General features: G+C 37.6%; 1 protein-coding gene across 2 annotated transcripts; it reads right to left on the reverse strand.

The window, feature by feature from the left end:
- Nucleotides 1-1,670: 1,670 nt before the first annotated feature.
- LOC141756371 (poly(A) polymerase type 3-like) lies at nt 1,671-14,307 on the reverse strand. Of its 2 annotated transcripts, XM_074616041.1 has the most exons (18): nt 14,207-14,307; nt 13,506-13,670; nt 13,206-13,272; nt 13,013-13,094; nt 11,986-12,095; nt 11,824-11,877; nt 11,508-11,709; nt 10,152-10,290; nt 9,663-9,735; nt 9,422-9,533; nt 9,041-9,125; nt 7,217-7,270; nt 6,938-7,057; nt 6,616-6,716; nt 6,268-6,509; nt 5,673-5,942; nt 5,399-5,493; nt 1,671-1,905 (listed from the first exon to the last, which is right to left on the reverse strand). In XM_074616041.1, the coding sequence occupies exons 1-18, from the start codon at nt 14,212-14,214 to the stop codon at nt 1,896-1,898; spliced, it is 1,989 nt and encodes a 662-aa protein (XP_074472142.1). In that variant the 5' UTR covers nt 14,215-14,307; the 3' UTR covers nt 1,671-1,895. The 2 variants fall into 2 exon arrangements, with proteins under 2 accessions (XP_074472142.1, XP_074472141.1); XM_074616040.1 differs by lacking the exon at nt 14,207-14,307 and having other exon boundaries at nt 13,506-13,699.
- Between the last annotated feature and the right edge of the window lie 2,815 nt (nt 14,308-17,122).

The raw sequence follows: 17,122 nt of genomic DNA on the forward strand, positions 1-17,122 counted from the left end.
CCTCATCAGTGGGTAGCTAGCCTCCACAGCAGGCAGACAGGGAGCAGTGGCAGGGTGCCATCCAGGAACAGGTGGTCTTCCATGTTGTGCTTATGGTGTCCGTAGGCCTCGGTTACATCCTTTAGGTTCCTTTTAAATTGGGAGCATTTCAGCGGGTTCAGTGCATTGCCCTGAGATTAACGTTTTCTGCTTATACACTTGAGCGCCTTGACTCCGACTCCAGATGCTGATTCATTTGTGGCTGCTGCTAATTTGGCTAGTTTTGTTTTTAGCATGGTGGCAAAGTCTGCTGGTCGCAACAACAGCAAGCAGGAAAGAAATCGGCTACATGCTAAAATGATGTTAAAGCAAGCTTGTAACTGAAGAAGGCTAAAGAGTACTTGCATGGGCAAGCACATATAAAAGCAGGCTTCGTCCGAAATCGCGTACTATGCACGACATACCCAATATGTGTACTATTGTTCAATATACTTTTGTGTGAATAAACAGCAGTGTGTTTCTTTTCGGACGCACTGAGTAGTAATTTACATCGTCACTTCCTGAGAGCCTCCTTGCCGGTTGGAGACGTGTGTCATGTGACCAAAACGACGGTTTGTGAGAATCAAAGTCGCAATTAATTTAAAATATATTTTACGCCTAGCAAAATGAAATCTTATACTTACAGTTAAATGTAAGCGTTATTGATGTAACAGAGCTGTCTGTCAACGTCTGTTATGAACGTTGTGGTCACTACCGCATTGCATTGTGGGATATTTATGCCACCGTAGTGTCCAGCGTTACATACTGTAATATTTCTCCGTGAATAGTAAGCAATTTGCGTACTACTGGTTTCATACTGGGGTTTCGGACATACTAAAATATCTCACATACTGTTTTAGCGTACTAAATAGCATGTTGGTACGGAATTTCAGACGCAACCCCAGTCTCTATTCCATCTTTTTATTACAAAAAAGTTTTGTTAGAATAGTCACCAACTCATACTGCCCCATTATTTCAAACTCAGGAGTTATTAAACATATTTGACATCAATAAACTTCAGACAGGTACTTTTATATTTCAATTTCGTAACTATTCACAACCCACTTCCTTTCCCTCATCCTTATTTTATTTATTTTATTTATTTTATTTATTTTATTTATTTTATTTATTTTATTTATTTTATTTATTTTATTTATTTTATTTATTTATTTTATTTCTTGTTTGGGAATAGTATTCTATTCTAAAATATATTGATGTCTGTTTGTAAATTGTAATTCAGCTGTCAGCTGTCAGTCAACACTAAGTCACTTGTTTGATCATTAACATAAAGAATATGAGAGATGTTTATGTTTCTTGTATGGCAGTGACAATCTGTCTTATATTTCTGAACTCATAACCCAATACTCTGCACCAAGATTACTCAGATCTTCTGACCAATTGCTGTTAAATATCCCACGGTCCAGGTTAAAAACAAAAGGGGACCGTGCTTTTACTATTTTAACTCCAACACTGTGGAATTGCCTCTCCCTCACTGTCAGGTCAACTGAGTCTGTACCACACTTTAAAAAAAAGGGATGATATCCTCTGACATCGCTTCAAATCAACCCCTGACCAGCTGAATTATTGCAACAAAATGGCAGAACATTCAAACTATTTACAATTTTATTTATATATATATACTTATGTGGTGGGAGAACCAGAGTTCCCTGTGGAAAACCCACCTATAAGTACAATTAATACAATACAATAAAAATAATAAAAAAAATACAAGAAAGAACACATAAACACAACAATGGTGGGTCAAACTATTTAGTGTCTGCCCAGAAAAACAAAGAAAAGTAAAAAAATAAAATAAAATAAAAGAATTGGTGACGGACTGCTTGGATGTAGTTTCCCCCTCTACGTCTGGAGCTGAATCACTTGCGGCTGCAGTAAGAGATACAAGAAGAAAAAGGGTTGTAAGACTTGCAAGTTCACGGAGTAGCATGTAACACCCCTCAAAAGGTCACCCTTGGGTGCCATAAAAAAAAAATGGTATGTAGAAAGAGATCAGCTACCACACTGTTTATTTCATTAACATGTACATGTAAAAACACATTTTGTGTACCAAATACCGAATCATCATTGTTGGTATTAACTGTGGTGTGCCCAGTATTTTATTCTAAACTTGATAATCAAAGTGAACCAGCTTTAAAAAAATGTTAGTAAAGTCAAATACAGACAAAAAAATCCTGACAGTTGGAAGTCTTTTCCAACTGCAGTATACCAAAACTGACACATCCCAGTAAGTCTGTCCGCCATGACACCTCTCCTCCACCGCGCTGGTCAGATCACTCAGAGCAACAAAACAGTACACCATCTACCGGGCCTCCTCTGATCTCACCCGGCAAGGAGACAACACTTTCATATCAATACCCTGTCATCTCACAATGTGGCATCTTCCCCTTTGAAGGCACAGTAGCATTGTTGCAGTTCCTCAGATGTGAAATTCGAGCTTTTATCATCCTGTTTCGGGCACGGAGGAGAGGAGTGGGAGATGAAGGAAACGATTTCTTTTTAACTTGGACCCACCAAAGTGGAAAGAAACGGCGCGTTGACAGGTGTGTGAAAGGAGTGCTGCTGGGTCAACTGGGGAACTTCAGAGACCAGTTTAGAAGGCTTCATGAAGTCTCTCCGAAGAGGAGGAGTAGTAGAGCTCGCTGGCAGCGGAGCAAGTATCAACATTCAGCATCGAAGGCTAGTTTCTATGGATGCGCACTTGCTTTTACCACAGGTTATTGTTCGCTCAGATAATGAAAGGCTTGCTAACGTGCCACCGAAGAGTCTTAAGACAGAAGCCAGAGAGATTTGCTTCTTGTCCTGAATTACCAGCCAGCTGTAAACTACAAGTCCCATTCCACAGCAGGAGGATCACTCCTCCCATTAGCCTTGGCATAGTGCCGACAGCAAATGTGAGATCCATGGTCGTCGGGAGGCCCAGTTGGGACAAGACCCTCTGTCACTCACGACGACGCATGTCATAAGCTCATTGTCTCGCCATCAATCCGGGGACCTAACCACCTCCACAGCAGATGGAGGCCCAGCAGGAAGACAGGGGGCCATGCCCTGAGCCTCTGCCCCACACAGAGTGCACGCGGCGGGAGTAAGAGGGGCCACAACTATAGGGGAGCCCCGTACCCCAGACTGGACCTCCTGTGGATACACCTCTGGATGAAGTCCTAATGTTGTCCGTGATTAATTAGAGATAAATGTAAGTACGCCGTTACTGCTGTGTAAGAAAATCAGCATGAACATTTAGCCTATTTGATAACTGTTTAAAAGCACGTCTCCCCATTCAGCCTCTCCTTACTTTGCATCAATCAGTAAATACATAACAGTGAGGAACATTCCTCCCAAATTTTAGGAAATAATAGCGATAAACATGGTCTGCAAGGGATAAAGATGTCTTGCCTCCCCTGAATGGGGATATGTAATGATATTCATAAAGAGACCACCTACTGGGGACACAGGAAAAAAACTGTTCCTAAGCAACAACATACACGCTCTTACAAGCTACATCTTGGGAAATTTTGACCGGATTGGGATGCAAACAACAGAAAACCCTTAACTAGGCCGCGTGTTATGAGTCTGCTCCCTATAGCTGAGAATCTGGGTGTCTCGTCTGGCACGAATCCCCCCCCCCCAACTAATGATACATACTGTGTTTCAACAAAAGAAAAAAACAAAGACAATAGAAGCAAGCTATGTTGCTAAACCACATCTTAACCGCTGTCAATCGGTTCATAATGTTTCGTGAATTGTACAAGACTGCTGTACATGTTACTGAACAATGGATGCACACTTCAAAGGTCAAGAACTGGTCAACCAAACTATCTAATTCCTGTTCTCCCTCCAGCTCTCAGAAATCATTTCACATTATCAGTTGATGAGAAAACACTGATGGCCCAGGTGCATTAAATAAGTCTTACGCCCATTTAATGTAATTAAATCGTGGGATCACTGAATATCAGAAATGTTACATTTGGTGAGAGAAAAAATCTAGGGCTGTCAATCGATTCAAATATTTCATCGCAATTAATCGCATGATTTTCCATAGTTAATTGCGATTAATCTCAAATTAAATATGCTTGCTTTATGCAAATGAATGTATATATTTATTATTGGAAATCAAACCCAACAGGCAACAACAGCTGTCAGTGTGTCAGTGTGCTGACTTGACTATGACTTGCCCCAAACTGCATGTGATTATCATAAAGTGGGCATGTCTGTAAAGGGGAGACTCGTGGGTACCCATAGAACCCATTTTCATTCCCACATCTTGAGGTCAGAGGTCAAGGGACCCGTTTGAAAATGACCGTGACAATTTTTCTTCGCTAAAATTTTTTCATTTTTCATATGATACTCTAGCTGTAAAAACTGAGCCCGTTACAACCTCCATTATTATCACGTTAACTTTGACAACCCTAAAATAAAATCACAAAGCCAAAGAAGAAGGTGGAAATCTAGTCAAAGCCATCTGCCTGATAAGGCAATGTAGCATTCTGTTATATTTTGTCTGAGGATGTTATTTACATATGTCATGGAGGACTCTATAATGTAGAGATAGTCTTTAGACACTTAAATGCACACTTTACATCTCGCCGCCTTCGTATTTAATGGTGCTAGATTGAGTGCGATTTTTGTGGTACTCAAATCTTAAGTATACTTGCTATTATTCCCTTCATCCGAAAAGGCCTAAAAACAATTACCATTCAATAATGACTGATGTTTGTTTCTGCCTGTCATTAATTACAGTTAATCAAAGACAGCAGATGACTTAAAAGCGCCACTCTGCAAAGAGCTCCCAGAGGTCAACTGACAAAACATTATCCTCTGGGTACAGCGCTTCCAGGAAAATGATCAAACAACAGCAGGAAAAGAAAAGAAAAATACGTTTTTTAAAGGACGGCGTGATAGATCATCCTCGCAAATGCGTCACAAAATTATTAATCAGCACCTCACTACTATTATCTGCTCTGCAAATCAACACATTAAGGTGAAAAATGTAAGCGTTCAAAATCCTTATTTTCTTTCCGTGAAGACTCAACCATTTATAAAAAGATTAGGGAAGGTAAAGATGCTCCCTTAACTCTGGTATGCATCAGCTTTTGCTGTCACCAAGTGACGAGTCTTTGAACAGTGTGTCTGTGTACCCAATCCTTTGCTACGGTTGAGGAGGAAGGCCAGAAGAAAGGCTTCATTGCCCTCTTGTGGTGAAAAGATAACATCCATCAGTCTACCTTACAAGAGGCCTTCTATGAATCTAAGCATATGTAAGGATGTCTGTCATATGGAGCACATGACAAGGTAGGAAAGAGAAGAAGTGTGTGCAGCTAGACGAAACTAAGGAGAAGTTTCTATTCTTAATTCTGTGCTTTACCTGATCAGGTGAAGTTTGATGGAGCGCTTCACACAGGTAGAAGGCTGAGTGGGGCCAGGGGTCACGTCCTCTGTCAGCTCGACGGCGGGCGGACCCTGAGAGGGAACAGACAGCGAGGTAAGTCACAAAGTATCTTTTAGATCAGCATTTTTTACATAAACAGTGGGACAGGGCAGCAAATATGCCTTTTTTTAAGACTTAATTTATCTAGCACAGGTAGTTTAATAGTGTATTTCAACTTAACAGAACACCTTTCACAGATAGTTTTGCATACCAGGTCAAGTGTGGCCTTTTTGCGAGTCTCTAGCTCAAGAGTTCGGGGTTTCTTTGAGCTCTTTGAGCTCTTACTTTGAGACCGACTCTTATTGAGCGAGACGTCGGAGGTCTTAGGGCCTTTGGTTGGCTCCTCATTGGATTTTATCTTCAAGGTTGAAGTTGCTAATTGAGGAGCACAAGGCCTTTTGCCGGTCCATGGACTCATGGAGTTAGAGGCAGGCTTGCTGGGTGTTGATGCTGTTGAGCCATTCACCACAGACACCGATTCCTGAAGGAAAATGTTTGTTTTTTTGTTTTAGCATGGGCTTGGTCTGTGCAGTTGGTCTTGATTTACATCTTATCACAAGTACTTGGCATTAAAATAAATAGTTTTTACCCTTATTCACTTTCATGCAAAGAGTTAGACGAGCAGATTGATACCGCCATCATGTCTGTAAGCAGTATCAATCTTCTCATCTAACTCTTGGCAAGAAAGCAAATAAGCCTATTTCCCAAAATGTGAAACAATTCCTTTAAAATGACAGTGCTAGACATTTTGACATCAGAAACCAGTACATTTTCACATCAACAAAACATGGAGTGGTTTGGCATACCTTGTCAGCTTTGACTCTCTTGGCGTTAGTTTTAGAGTCAGACCAGCCTTTTCTTTTTATGGCTGGTCGGCCTGCGCTGACAGGCGCTGTGTGACCAGCCGGTGCAGTGGCAGAGACTTGATGGCTCACTGTGGGCCTTGGTTTTGGAGTGCAGACCCTTCTGGGTTCTCCATCTCCATTGGACCCGGCCACGTATGTGGCTGATATGGTCATCCCTTCTTGATATAGCTTACAGTTGTAGACTGAAACAGCACAAAATACATGATTTGATGATTGATGATTTAGAATTTCGCACAACATTGCTCCATCTCTACTGAATTTAGAAAAGTAAAGATATAAAAAACATACGGGTAGCACGGAAGGACTGGAAGGCGGGGTTCAGGTCTACATATAGACTTTCTGACCCCTTATATTCCAGACCAATCAGCCACTTTGTGCTCCTTCCCTCTCTGAAACAGATAGAAATACAGGCCAGTGAGTTGACAATGTAAATACATCAAACTACCAAAATAACAAGCCAGTTGTAATACTTTGTCACAGCAAACTTAGAGTAAATATAGCATAAGAACATAAATGAGTTAATAGAAATTAATATTATTCACTTAAGGGCTAATGCTCAAGAGAGTTTCCCAGCAAAGTTAAAATATAACCATAGATCCCGTGTCCTTACTTGGCATTGCCATTGTTGGATCCAGGGAAGGGCTGTAGACCGATGTGGGCAAGGGAAACATGCTTGTTTTTCTCCAAGTTTCCCACCAAGAGTCTCATTTTAGACTCCACCAGGCCGACCCTGACAGAGTGAACAAAACGTACTTTTCAGAAATGAAATATTAAATCAGTTTTCTCCCTCAGCGAGAAACACGGGAATGAATAAGCAGCATTCTCAACACGAGATTGTCGACAAAAAGGCCTACATTCGTTCCACTTAAACTTTGCTCTGTGTACTTACCATTCAAGATGCTGCTCCTCTGTGGTCGAGGTAGCTTCCAGCAGAAGATAGTGCCTTGAAACAGAAACAGACAGAACAATGGCAACGCACGTCACAGAATTGAGCCTTTCTACAAAGGCTGGTATCTTACTACATTAGGATCACTATTTAAAGCAGGCTGAGCTACAGCACAATGTATAACATCACAAAACAAAGATGGATACTAGTCTTCATAACACCATTAAAATCTTTAAACATAACACATCTATTTTAAAAGACAAAACCTATGTTGATTATTTTAAAAGGTAAGTGGCTCAACTGCTCACTTCTTACTCAAGCTGGTAACTACATCATTAGCTATATCAAGGATATACTGCCTGATCTGACCTCCCAATTGCTAAATAATTGTGTAATTGTGTTTCAGTCCAAATTTGAAAATAAATTAAAAGGAGAGAGAGAGATCAGAACACATGGCAGCTTTATTCAAACAGGACAATATAATAATGCAATTGAAATAACCAACTCGAGGAACCACACATTTAAGTCAGACAGCACACATTAAATCAACTGAACGAGCTTCAGTTCATATTTTGAATTAATAATAGCAAACAGCTAAATCTGGTCTGCACTTCCATAAAACAATCAGCATTCAACTATTAAATTTAAGTCCAATATTAAAGGTTAAACTAAAAATCTGTAAATCCACACAGAGACAAACAGATGATCCACTTCTTAAATTACTTGAACAAAATATTGTCTACATTTTCAGCCAACAACAAAACCCCGTCTGCACCCTCATTAGGAAACTGGCATTCAACAATTAAAATCAACTACAAATATATATTAATCACACAATGACAAAATAATAACAGCGATAATAATAAAAGCAAATTGCAAACATCCGTTTTGCACATTTACACAGTAGGCATTCAACAGTTGATGTTAAGTACAAAACGTAGTCAATTTACAACAACAAAACCACATCAGTTACATTATGCAATGTACAAAGAGTCTGCCTAAGTAGATTACTGACAGCGAAACTCAAACTTAAATACCAATGAATGCACCATAAAGTACAATGTGGAAAAACATAAATGCAAATCTAGCATTCAACTATTACATTTAAGTCCAATATTAAAGGTTAAACTAAAAATCTGTAAATCCACACAGAGACAAACAGATGATCCACTTCTCCTTAAATTACAAAATTCTGTCATTAACAGCCAACAACAAAAACCCCGTCTGCACCCCCTGCATTCGACAATTAAAATCAAGTACAAATTTAAATCAGTCGCACGATAAAAAAAATAATAACAGGGACAATAATAACAGCAAATTGCAAACATCTGTTTTTCACATTGACACAAGACATTCAACAGTTCATGTTAAGTGCAAAAAAGAGTCTGTCTTGAAAATCCAAAATCAAACTTAAATACTAAATCACGCACTATAAAGCACAATGTGTAAAAACACAAACTCAAGTCTACATAAGTCAGAGTGCAGTACAGTACATAAATAGTGCAAAATGTGAACTAAATCATTTGTTCTTAAGCATGATACAAAATAGGATACGAGAGTACAGGAGAAATGTCCACAGGGATTACTTTGTTACATACATATCTATACAAATCTTCATTAAGAAAATAAACAACATAAAACATCAGATATAAAGCTCTACCTTCTTTGGAGGCATAATTAAACAACTAGAAAAGGCTTAAGGCAATCAAAAAAAATATGTTTAAAATATAAAATGCTAAACAAATACAAACAAACTAGGTAGAAAGTGCTGTGTGGATTTTGTGTATGGCAATCCACTGTTTCATGTTTGAGTAGTTTAATACATACTTGTACTGATCGAAAAAGTTAGAGGGCTCAAACAGATTGGACCAGTCCGCTTTCCGCTGCTGAATGTCCTCTGTGATGGCATACCCTGTGAGTGAGGAAGGGAAAGCTTGTTAAAGTCAGAGTAAAACAAAATCACATCTTTGTGCACATTATTGAATCCTTGTAATATTCTTGAAGTTGTGAGTTGAATGTGGCTAAATCGTTAATCCAAAATTACAGCGCAGTAACTGAATGCCTGTTCCTGACCAACAGATTTTGCATTAGAGCCAACCGGAAAGGTGAGAGATTGTGTTAAATCAGCTTTGTTACGGTGAAGTTAATGGGCCCACGATGCAGGTCGTGCACTGTGAGGATTTAGTGAAGGGTTGAATGACTACATACCTCGTTTGATCTCCTCCGTTATGATGGCGACGGAGGAGGGAGACACGTTGAACGTCGTGTTCTGCGCTGGGTATGCCGGTGTTATGATCGGCATCAGGTGGCATGCTTTAGCCTGGAAATGCAGAAGAATACATTATTTTAAGATTCACCGGTGCTTTAGAGCAAATTCGGTAATTAATCGTCTGACACGATTCTATATTTACAGCCTAAAATCCTGATAGAAATCCTGCCAAGGACTTACAAAGGGAGCCCAGACTGGCAGGCTGTAGTAGCAGTCCTCTATTCTCCTCAGCAGAATTGGGATCGGCCATTTCCTGGAAGAAAAAACACAAGATTTTGAATATCATCTGATCCTCATCTATAACTTTTACAAACCATTCACATGCAGCTACATGGAAGATAATAAAAACATCTCAAATCTATCTTATGTTGGCACTGCTGTTCCAGATTATTTTAAACTAACTGCACATCAAAGGTTGTGCTCACAAATTGTGTTTTTTCCACCCAAATGCCACCTCATATTTTACAATTGCCAACCGTACAAGAGAAATGGGTTATTGTAGTGAATGACTGCTTAACAAGCTCAAATGGGCAGTCTGTTTTCAACGGAAACAAGGTATCAACTAGATCCACTCATGATCAAGTAAGATGACCCTGACTTGACCAGTGACTTTTAGTAAACCCAATGAGATGTTTTTGTTTTTTTCATTTCAGAAATAGGACAACTTACCACATGTTATACACTTTGAAGAACTTGTTGACCAAGGTGGACGACGTAGCATTTGGGTAACACTGGCATATTCTGGCTACCAGTATTGCCCATGAAACGCCGCCCAAGAAGCCCATCGCATTTGAGTAGATGTTGCGTCCTGAAGAGAAATGAGATTAAGAACGATTAAGACTCCCTGTGCACAATGTTACCTAATGTTAACAATGACCTGCTCTAATTTGCTTTAGCCCACTGCAAATTGAGTTTTTAATGTGTTAAATATTGGTTACCACTCTTTTATTTCACATTACGACTGCTTTCTACTACTGTTGCAATATGTTTTGCTCATAAAAGTTGTAAAATTGGGGAAAAGGAATAGAAATATGTGATAAAGCATATTAGATAATAACATAAATCCGTGGGTCTGTCTTACTAAGATCCTTCATACAGGAGACCTACAAGGCTCTAAGGATGCACCAATACCGATACTGGATCGGATATTGGGCCGATATTGACCCAAATAGCTGGATCGGGTATCGGTGACAATGGAGCCAATCTATTCAGTTCAATTCTATGTTTATATATCATATACTTTATAGACTGGAATTTTAATTGCTGTTTAAGTTTTTACCAATTTGTTATTGCATTAACAAGGTTTCCACTTGAGTTGTAATTCTGATAATTGTGAAGATTTTTTTACCAAGTTGCTGGTGTACGATTTATTATTTTAATAATACATAACAATTCAGTAAATGTATATCTATGTATTCATTTGTCACATTTTGTTTTACAAAGTTAGGAAAGTGATGTTTAATTTAAGCCTGGTGTTGCCTTACACATAAAAGAATGATCCCAGTCACTTCCACACAGCGAGGCATACAGCTTATTAATTAAACACTGGTATCAGATCTGTACTCCGTATCTGCTGATACCCAAAGCCCAGGTATCGCTATCGGTATCAGGACTGAAAAAGTCGGATCGGTGCATCTCTACAATACACCCAAGAGATATCCTTAGCTCCTTGGATGAGTGACCAGTTTATTTTCGACTTGGCTGGATCAATTTTGCCTTTACGTTGTATGAGATGACTCTACATAGACAACTTTGTGAGAAAGGCGCTATCTATGCAGTTAAGTAAACCTGTGCATTGTTTATTTCTGCAAAATAGCAATTGGGCTGTGGTTGCCTGGTACCAAATGTAGACAAGACAAACAAAATGTATCCATGGCAACATGAGACACTGAAACACATGAGCCATGTCAAAGAAAAGAGAACAACGGCTGTGTACAAAATCACTCCCTTGTACGCTTGTTCACTATTCCCCAAATAATAAACACTCTAGTGTTTATTAACTAGTTGTGTGTGTGTTCAACTTACGTTTGGCCCACAGCTTGATGGCTCTCAGAGCGAGCCTGAAGTTTCCGACTTTTGGCACGGACTTGAGGATTTCCTCTGATACCCTGTAGCCATTGAGACTCCTGACACAATGGATATCCAGACCATTTAACCACTGGTTATTGAGCAGGTTCAGCTTGTCAGCTATGCTCTTCCGCGGCAAGCGCGCAAAGAGCAAGTCAATCTAGGAAATAACAGGAACACAAAAACAATGATTAAGACACATTGAAACGAGCCTTTAACTGAGGGATACTGCAGACAGTAGAGCTTTCACTTTCTTTTTCTCTAGCCAAATTACCTCAATTCCACTGTAGGTCATCTTGATGACAGGGACGTATGCGTCTTTAATGGTCTAAAGACAACAATATGGTCAGTCACATGCAACAGGGAGAAAAATGATCTTTGACTTGTACAAAATGAATCAGATATATTATATGTTATATTATACTTATAGACTAACCCGTATGTTTTTGACCTCCTTCTGGGCCTTCAGCTTGTCAAAGAAGGAAGTGAAGAAGACCTTCCGCTCCAGAAAACCGGGTCCAATGCAAAGGGCATCGATGTCAGCACCTGTCAAAACAGCACAGATTCATATGAAATCGAATTTCTATATTTAAATGTGTGGCAACACTTTACAATAACCATCATTTATACAAGGTAACTTGATAGTTAATTAAGTAAGGGATTATTTAAATGTTAACTTTGTTAATGGTTAATAATAGATTTGTAAAAGTCTATAAATATTGTTTGGATGGTTATTATAAAGTTGCAACTGATGATTATAATACCTTGTTAAATGGTTAATAAATACTTCTTAAAGCATCTATAAACATTATTTAGATAGACAGTTAATACTTTATCAATGGTCAATAAGGTTTCTGGTCCATCTATCTATGTTTATAGATGATTTATAAACTTTTCTTGAAGGTTTACAAATCAGCTGGTAATCATTAACAAATACCTAATATAGTATATAAAATGTTATAATGTGTGCAGCAATAAACTCTTAATAGTGTACTGATTTATTAATCTATGAATGAATGGACTAAATTACAAAGTAATTCATTATTTGACATTTTAATGGACAATAAAATAGAAATAATTTCCAAATGAAATATTAATCCATCAATAAATAGTTCAAATTAAAAAGGGATTTACAAAAACAAAATAAAACAGCCAATAAGTACATAATTCAAAAATACTTTAATGCATTCATAAATAAATAATGGAATTTAAAATTCTATTTGAAAACGCAGTTTAAAAAGAGAAATAACTGGATTCACAAGTTAAATTAAGAATACTGGTTTTAATCACGCATTTAAAAGGGCAACTTTTTCCCCCATTTTCATTAGCATTTCGCTCTATTGCATTTAGTTTATCTGCTATTTTTATTGTTCAATTAAATGCTTTATCACTATTTCCGTGACTCTTGTGGTCCTCCATATCTAACATGCTCTTACAGATGACGAAAGAAACTGGTAAATTACCTTTGGAGTGAACTCCCAGACGATAGGAGCCAAAAGGGTATATCTTCCCTCCAACGTTTTCTGTGACCGATACAGGTAAGTCCTAAAATTTAAAAAAAGTAATAATAAAAATGTATTATTAATGCAATAACATGTTTCCGGTATCATATTTGGAGTTGTGAAACAACAATATAGATAAAGATAGATGTCTTACCATTTGAGCAGAGGTTTCTGTGAGCCACTCGTTATAGAGTGACTCGAGTTGTTTCACAACTTTCTCTCTGCAAAATAAGACATATTCAAATACTATCATTTCTCTGAAGCAAAGCGTGCCATGGTCCCTTCCAATTGTGGTCTATCACTTGCATTAAGTTCATTCAAAGTGAAGGTTGTTGTTTAACTGGTTATCTTTTTTCAGTAATAACCCACCCAAGTTTTTTTTTTTTACAATTACCCCTCCAAGCTGTATTAATTACAACATAAAAATAATTAAATAGAAAAAGATGCATCATACCTGTGTTGCAGCTCAATGCTGTCTTCAAAAACACCACATGGTTTCAGGGCCTCTTTCAGCTTGTTGGTGAGGATTAAATCAGCCTCTTTGGGCAGATCCATGCTGATGGGACCCGTAATCCCATGCCACCTTGGGGCGGCTCTAAGTGGTGGAGCTTTGCTCTTACTGAAAAGGGACATTTGCATGTTAGTGCACTAGTGAATGAATGAATATGAACAAATCATTTATATCAGTGTCTGGTCATTTACATAACGCATCCCTCATGGGACTATTCAGACACATTAACTAACAACAAATCAAACCTTTTGGGATGTTAGCCCACCATCATCTAACAGCACAATACACCAGCATCATCCAAACATAAACATCATCCAAACATTATCATAAACATGAACCTCCCACAAATAATGCTCCAGGATATATCCAGCAATGCTGGAAATACAACAAATATACAATCACAAATATACAATCACAGCCCCTTAAGCACAAGACACATACACAAACCCAATCATGACAAAAAGGCATAAGAGTCTGAGGAATTTATCTATTTTATGTTACTTTTCCCCTCCTATCTCATGTTTTAGAAAGATATTTAGAAAATACAAAAACATTATCAGAGACAGAGAATTGCAGATGTCCTAAACTGGCGATCTATCCATTTACCTAGCCTAAATCTTTGAAAAAACAACACAAGTACTTACAAAGACATTGTTGTAGAAATGAAATCCTTCGTTTAGTTTAAATAGAGTCAGAAATGTATTCGTCTCTCTCAGGTAAACAGCGAAAGGTGCTGGTATGTCTGTCACTCTCTGTGGCTAGATGTACACTGACTGGAGTTTGGAACGAGCTCCTTAAAGTTGAATTCTTCAATAGAATCCAATGGAATGGTTCCGAGAATTCAGCTCAATCCATTGTTTGTATTTAAATATAAATGGTTTGATTCTACTTGTGCTTTTTGCAAAATATATTTGTAAAATATATGTATATAAATGTAATTATAATACTGCCAATTAAATCAGGATTAAAATATTTAATTCCAATTAATCACATGATTGTCCATGATTGATCACGATTAATCGTAAATTAATCACGTTTTTTTACCTGTTCAAAATGTACCTTAAAGATTGATTTGTCAAGTATTTAATACTTTTATCAACATGGGAGTGGACAAATAATTTTGCTTTATGCAAATGTATATATTTATCATTGGAAATCAATTAACAACACAAAACAATGACAAATATTGTCCAGAAACCCTCACAGGTACTGCATTTAGCATAAAAAATATGCTCAAATCATAACATGGCAAACTGCAGCCCAACAGGCAACAACAGCTGTCAGTGTGTCAGTGTGCTGACTTGACTATGACTTGCCCCAAATTGCATGTGATTATCACAAAGTGGGCATGTATGTAAAGGAGAGACATGTGGATACCCATAGAACCCATTTACATTCACATATCTTGAGGTCAGAGGTCAAGGGAGCCCTTTGAAAATAACCATGCCAGTGCAATGTGCAGGGATGCAGATTTGGCTTTTCAGGTTTTTAGTCCACTCTCAATCTTTGTCTCAGGTACTCTTGAGTGCATAATGCTGCAATGAATGTAAAATTCATGTAAAATTGTATGTGTGTATTAATGTAAATTTGGCTCTTATAATCTTTGACTGTTAATATCGATTAATTACTATAACAGCTTGTTTTAATACTACAACATTTGCCATATTATACAACCTATACTACATGTTACTGTAGCGACTTTTAGAGAGCGTTCATTTTTTTTTTTTTGTACTTTATTTGTATTGTTTTTCCATTACAGAAAGACAACATACACATAGAACAATAAAACAAAACAAAAAACATGAAAGGATATAGATTGCCCTGTCTCTACAAAGTTTTCTTATTGCTATGACATTTTCAATGGTTCATTCCCTCATCTTGTCGCTGACATGTAAACATTGTCCATTTCTCCCACTTCTCACAACATTACCCCTCTTGTGTTCTTATATCCTATGGGTTAACAGTTCCATATCATATATTTCATTCACAATTTACAGCCATCCATCTTGTGTAGGTGGTTCTGCCTTACACCATCTCTTCGTAATGGCCTTCTTACAGGCCGCCAACAACACTTTCAGCAGGTATCTGTCTTCTCTTAACACAGTCCAGTCATATCACCGAAATACAGTACTATACATGACTTGGGTATATCATAGCCCAGAATTTTGCGAATAACCTTATGAACATTTCCCCAAAACTGTGCAACTTCAGGGCAAAGCCAAAATATTTATTAATCTAATGGGCATTAATAAAAGGGAGCACATTACACCAGTCCTGGCATCATTGCACTGGCTTCCCCTACAATTTAGAATACATTTTAAAATTGTATTACTCTCTTTTAAAGCACAACTTGGTCTGACCCCAGAATATATAATGGATCTCTTAACACCCTATACGCCTGTACATGGTCTGAGATCATCTGATCAGCTACTTCTTGCTGTTCCCAGGTCCAATTTTGTGACGAGAAGCGATCAGGCTTTTGCTGTCAGGGCTCCCAAACTCTGGACTGCACTTCCTATAGAGATACGATCATCTAACTCTGTATCCACTTTTAAAAAACTTTTAAAACCACTTTTCTTTAGGATAGCATTCCTATAAGTAGAAGGGTATAAATATATGTATGTATACATCCGTTTCTGGACGCATGTGTACATTTCTACACATTTATGTATATATACTGTATATTTGTTTAATGAACTTCTACCATTTTACCACTTCTATTATTATTGATATGTTCTGTGATGTTCTGTTTTAGCAGTTACCATATCTTTTACTTTATTTATCTGCTTTTATTGTCTTGTGAAGCACTTTGTAACATCTGTTTTGAGAAGTGCTAAATAAATACATTTATTATTATTATTATTATATGTGAATGGTCTACATTTATGGCCCCACATCTTCTCCAGCATGGTTGTGCTACAGACAAGTATTTGTTTGTAATTTGGGGTGTTAGAAAAAATCTGATTACATTCTTCCAACAGTGTTCTCTCCATGTACGTGAGGATGTTGTAGACTGTTGTGTTCTCCAGATATGCAACCATTCATCTTCTGTAATAGTGACACTTAGTCAGGGGCGGCCGGCCAATAGAGGGCTCTAGGGCGCCGCCCTCCCTGAGTCACACACAAAAAAACATTACTACTACTACTACTGCTACTAATAATGCTAATAATAAAAAATATAAAAATTGTCAATATTTGTGTTTTAAATATGGAATGCACCCAGTAATATTTGTAAATTGATTGTAATGTGATTATATTTTGTATTAATAATCTGAATCTGTAAAGTAACTAAAGTTGTCAGATAAATGTAGTGGAGTAAAAAGTATTTCCCTCTGAGATGTAGTTGAGTAGAAAGTAGCAGAACATGTAAATACTCAAAGTAGAAGTACCTCAAAATTGTATTTAAGTACTTAGTTACATTCCACCACTGAGTACATTTTATACTGTTGTGTTTTTCAAAGTATTCTTTACTGCTCCTGTTGGAATAAAAATAATTGTTAATTATTTAACTGCAAAGTAGTAATGTGTTTTTGATACCTTCACTTTTCTTTGCATTAAAT

Source organism: Sebastes fasciatus, chromosome 18, assembly GCF_043250625.1.
Source record: "Sebastes fasciatus isolate fSebFas1 chromosome 18, fSebFas1.pri, whole genome shotgun sequence".
Lineage (NCBI taxonomy): Eukaryota > Metazoa > Chordata > Actinopteri > Perciformes > Sebastidae > Sebastes > Sebastes fasciatus.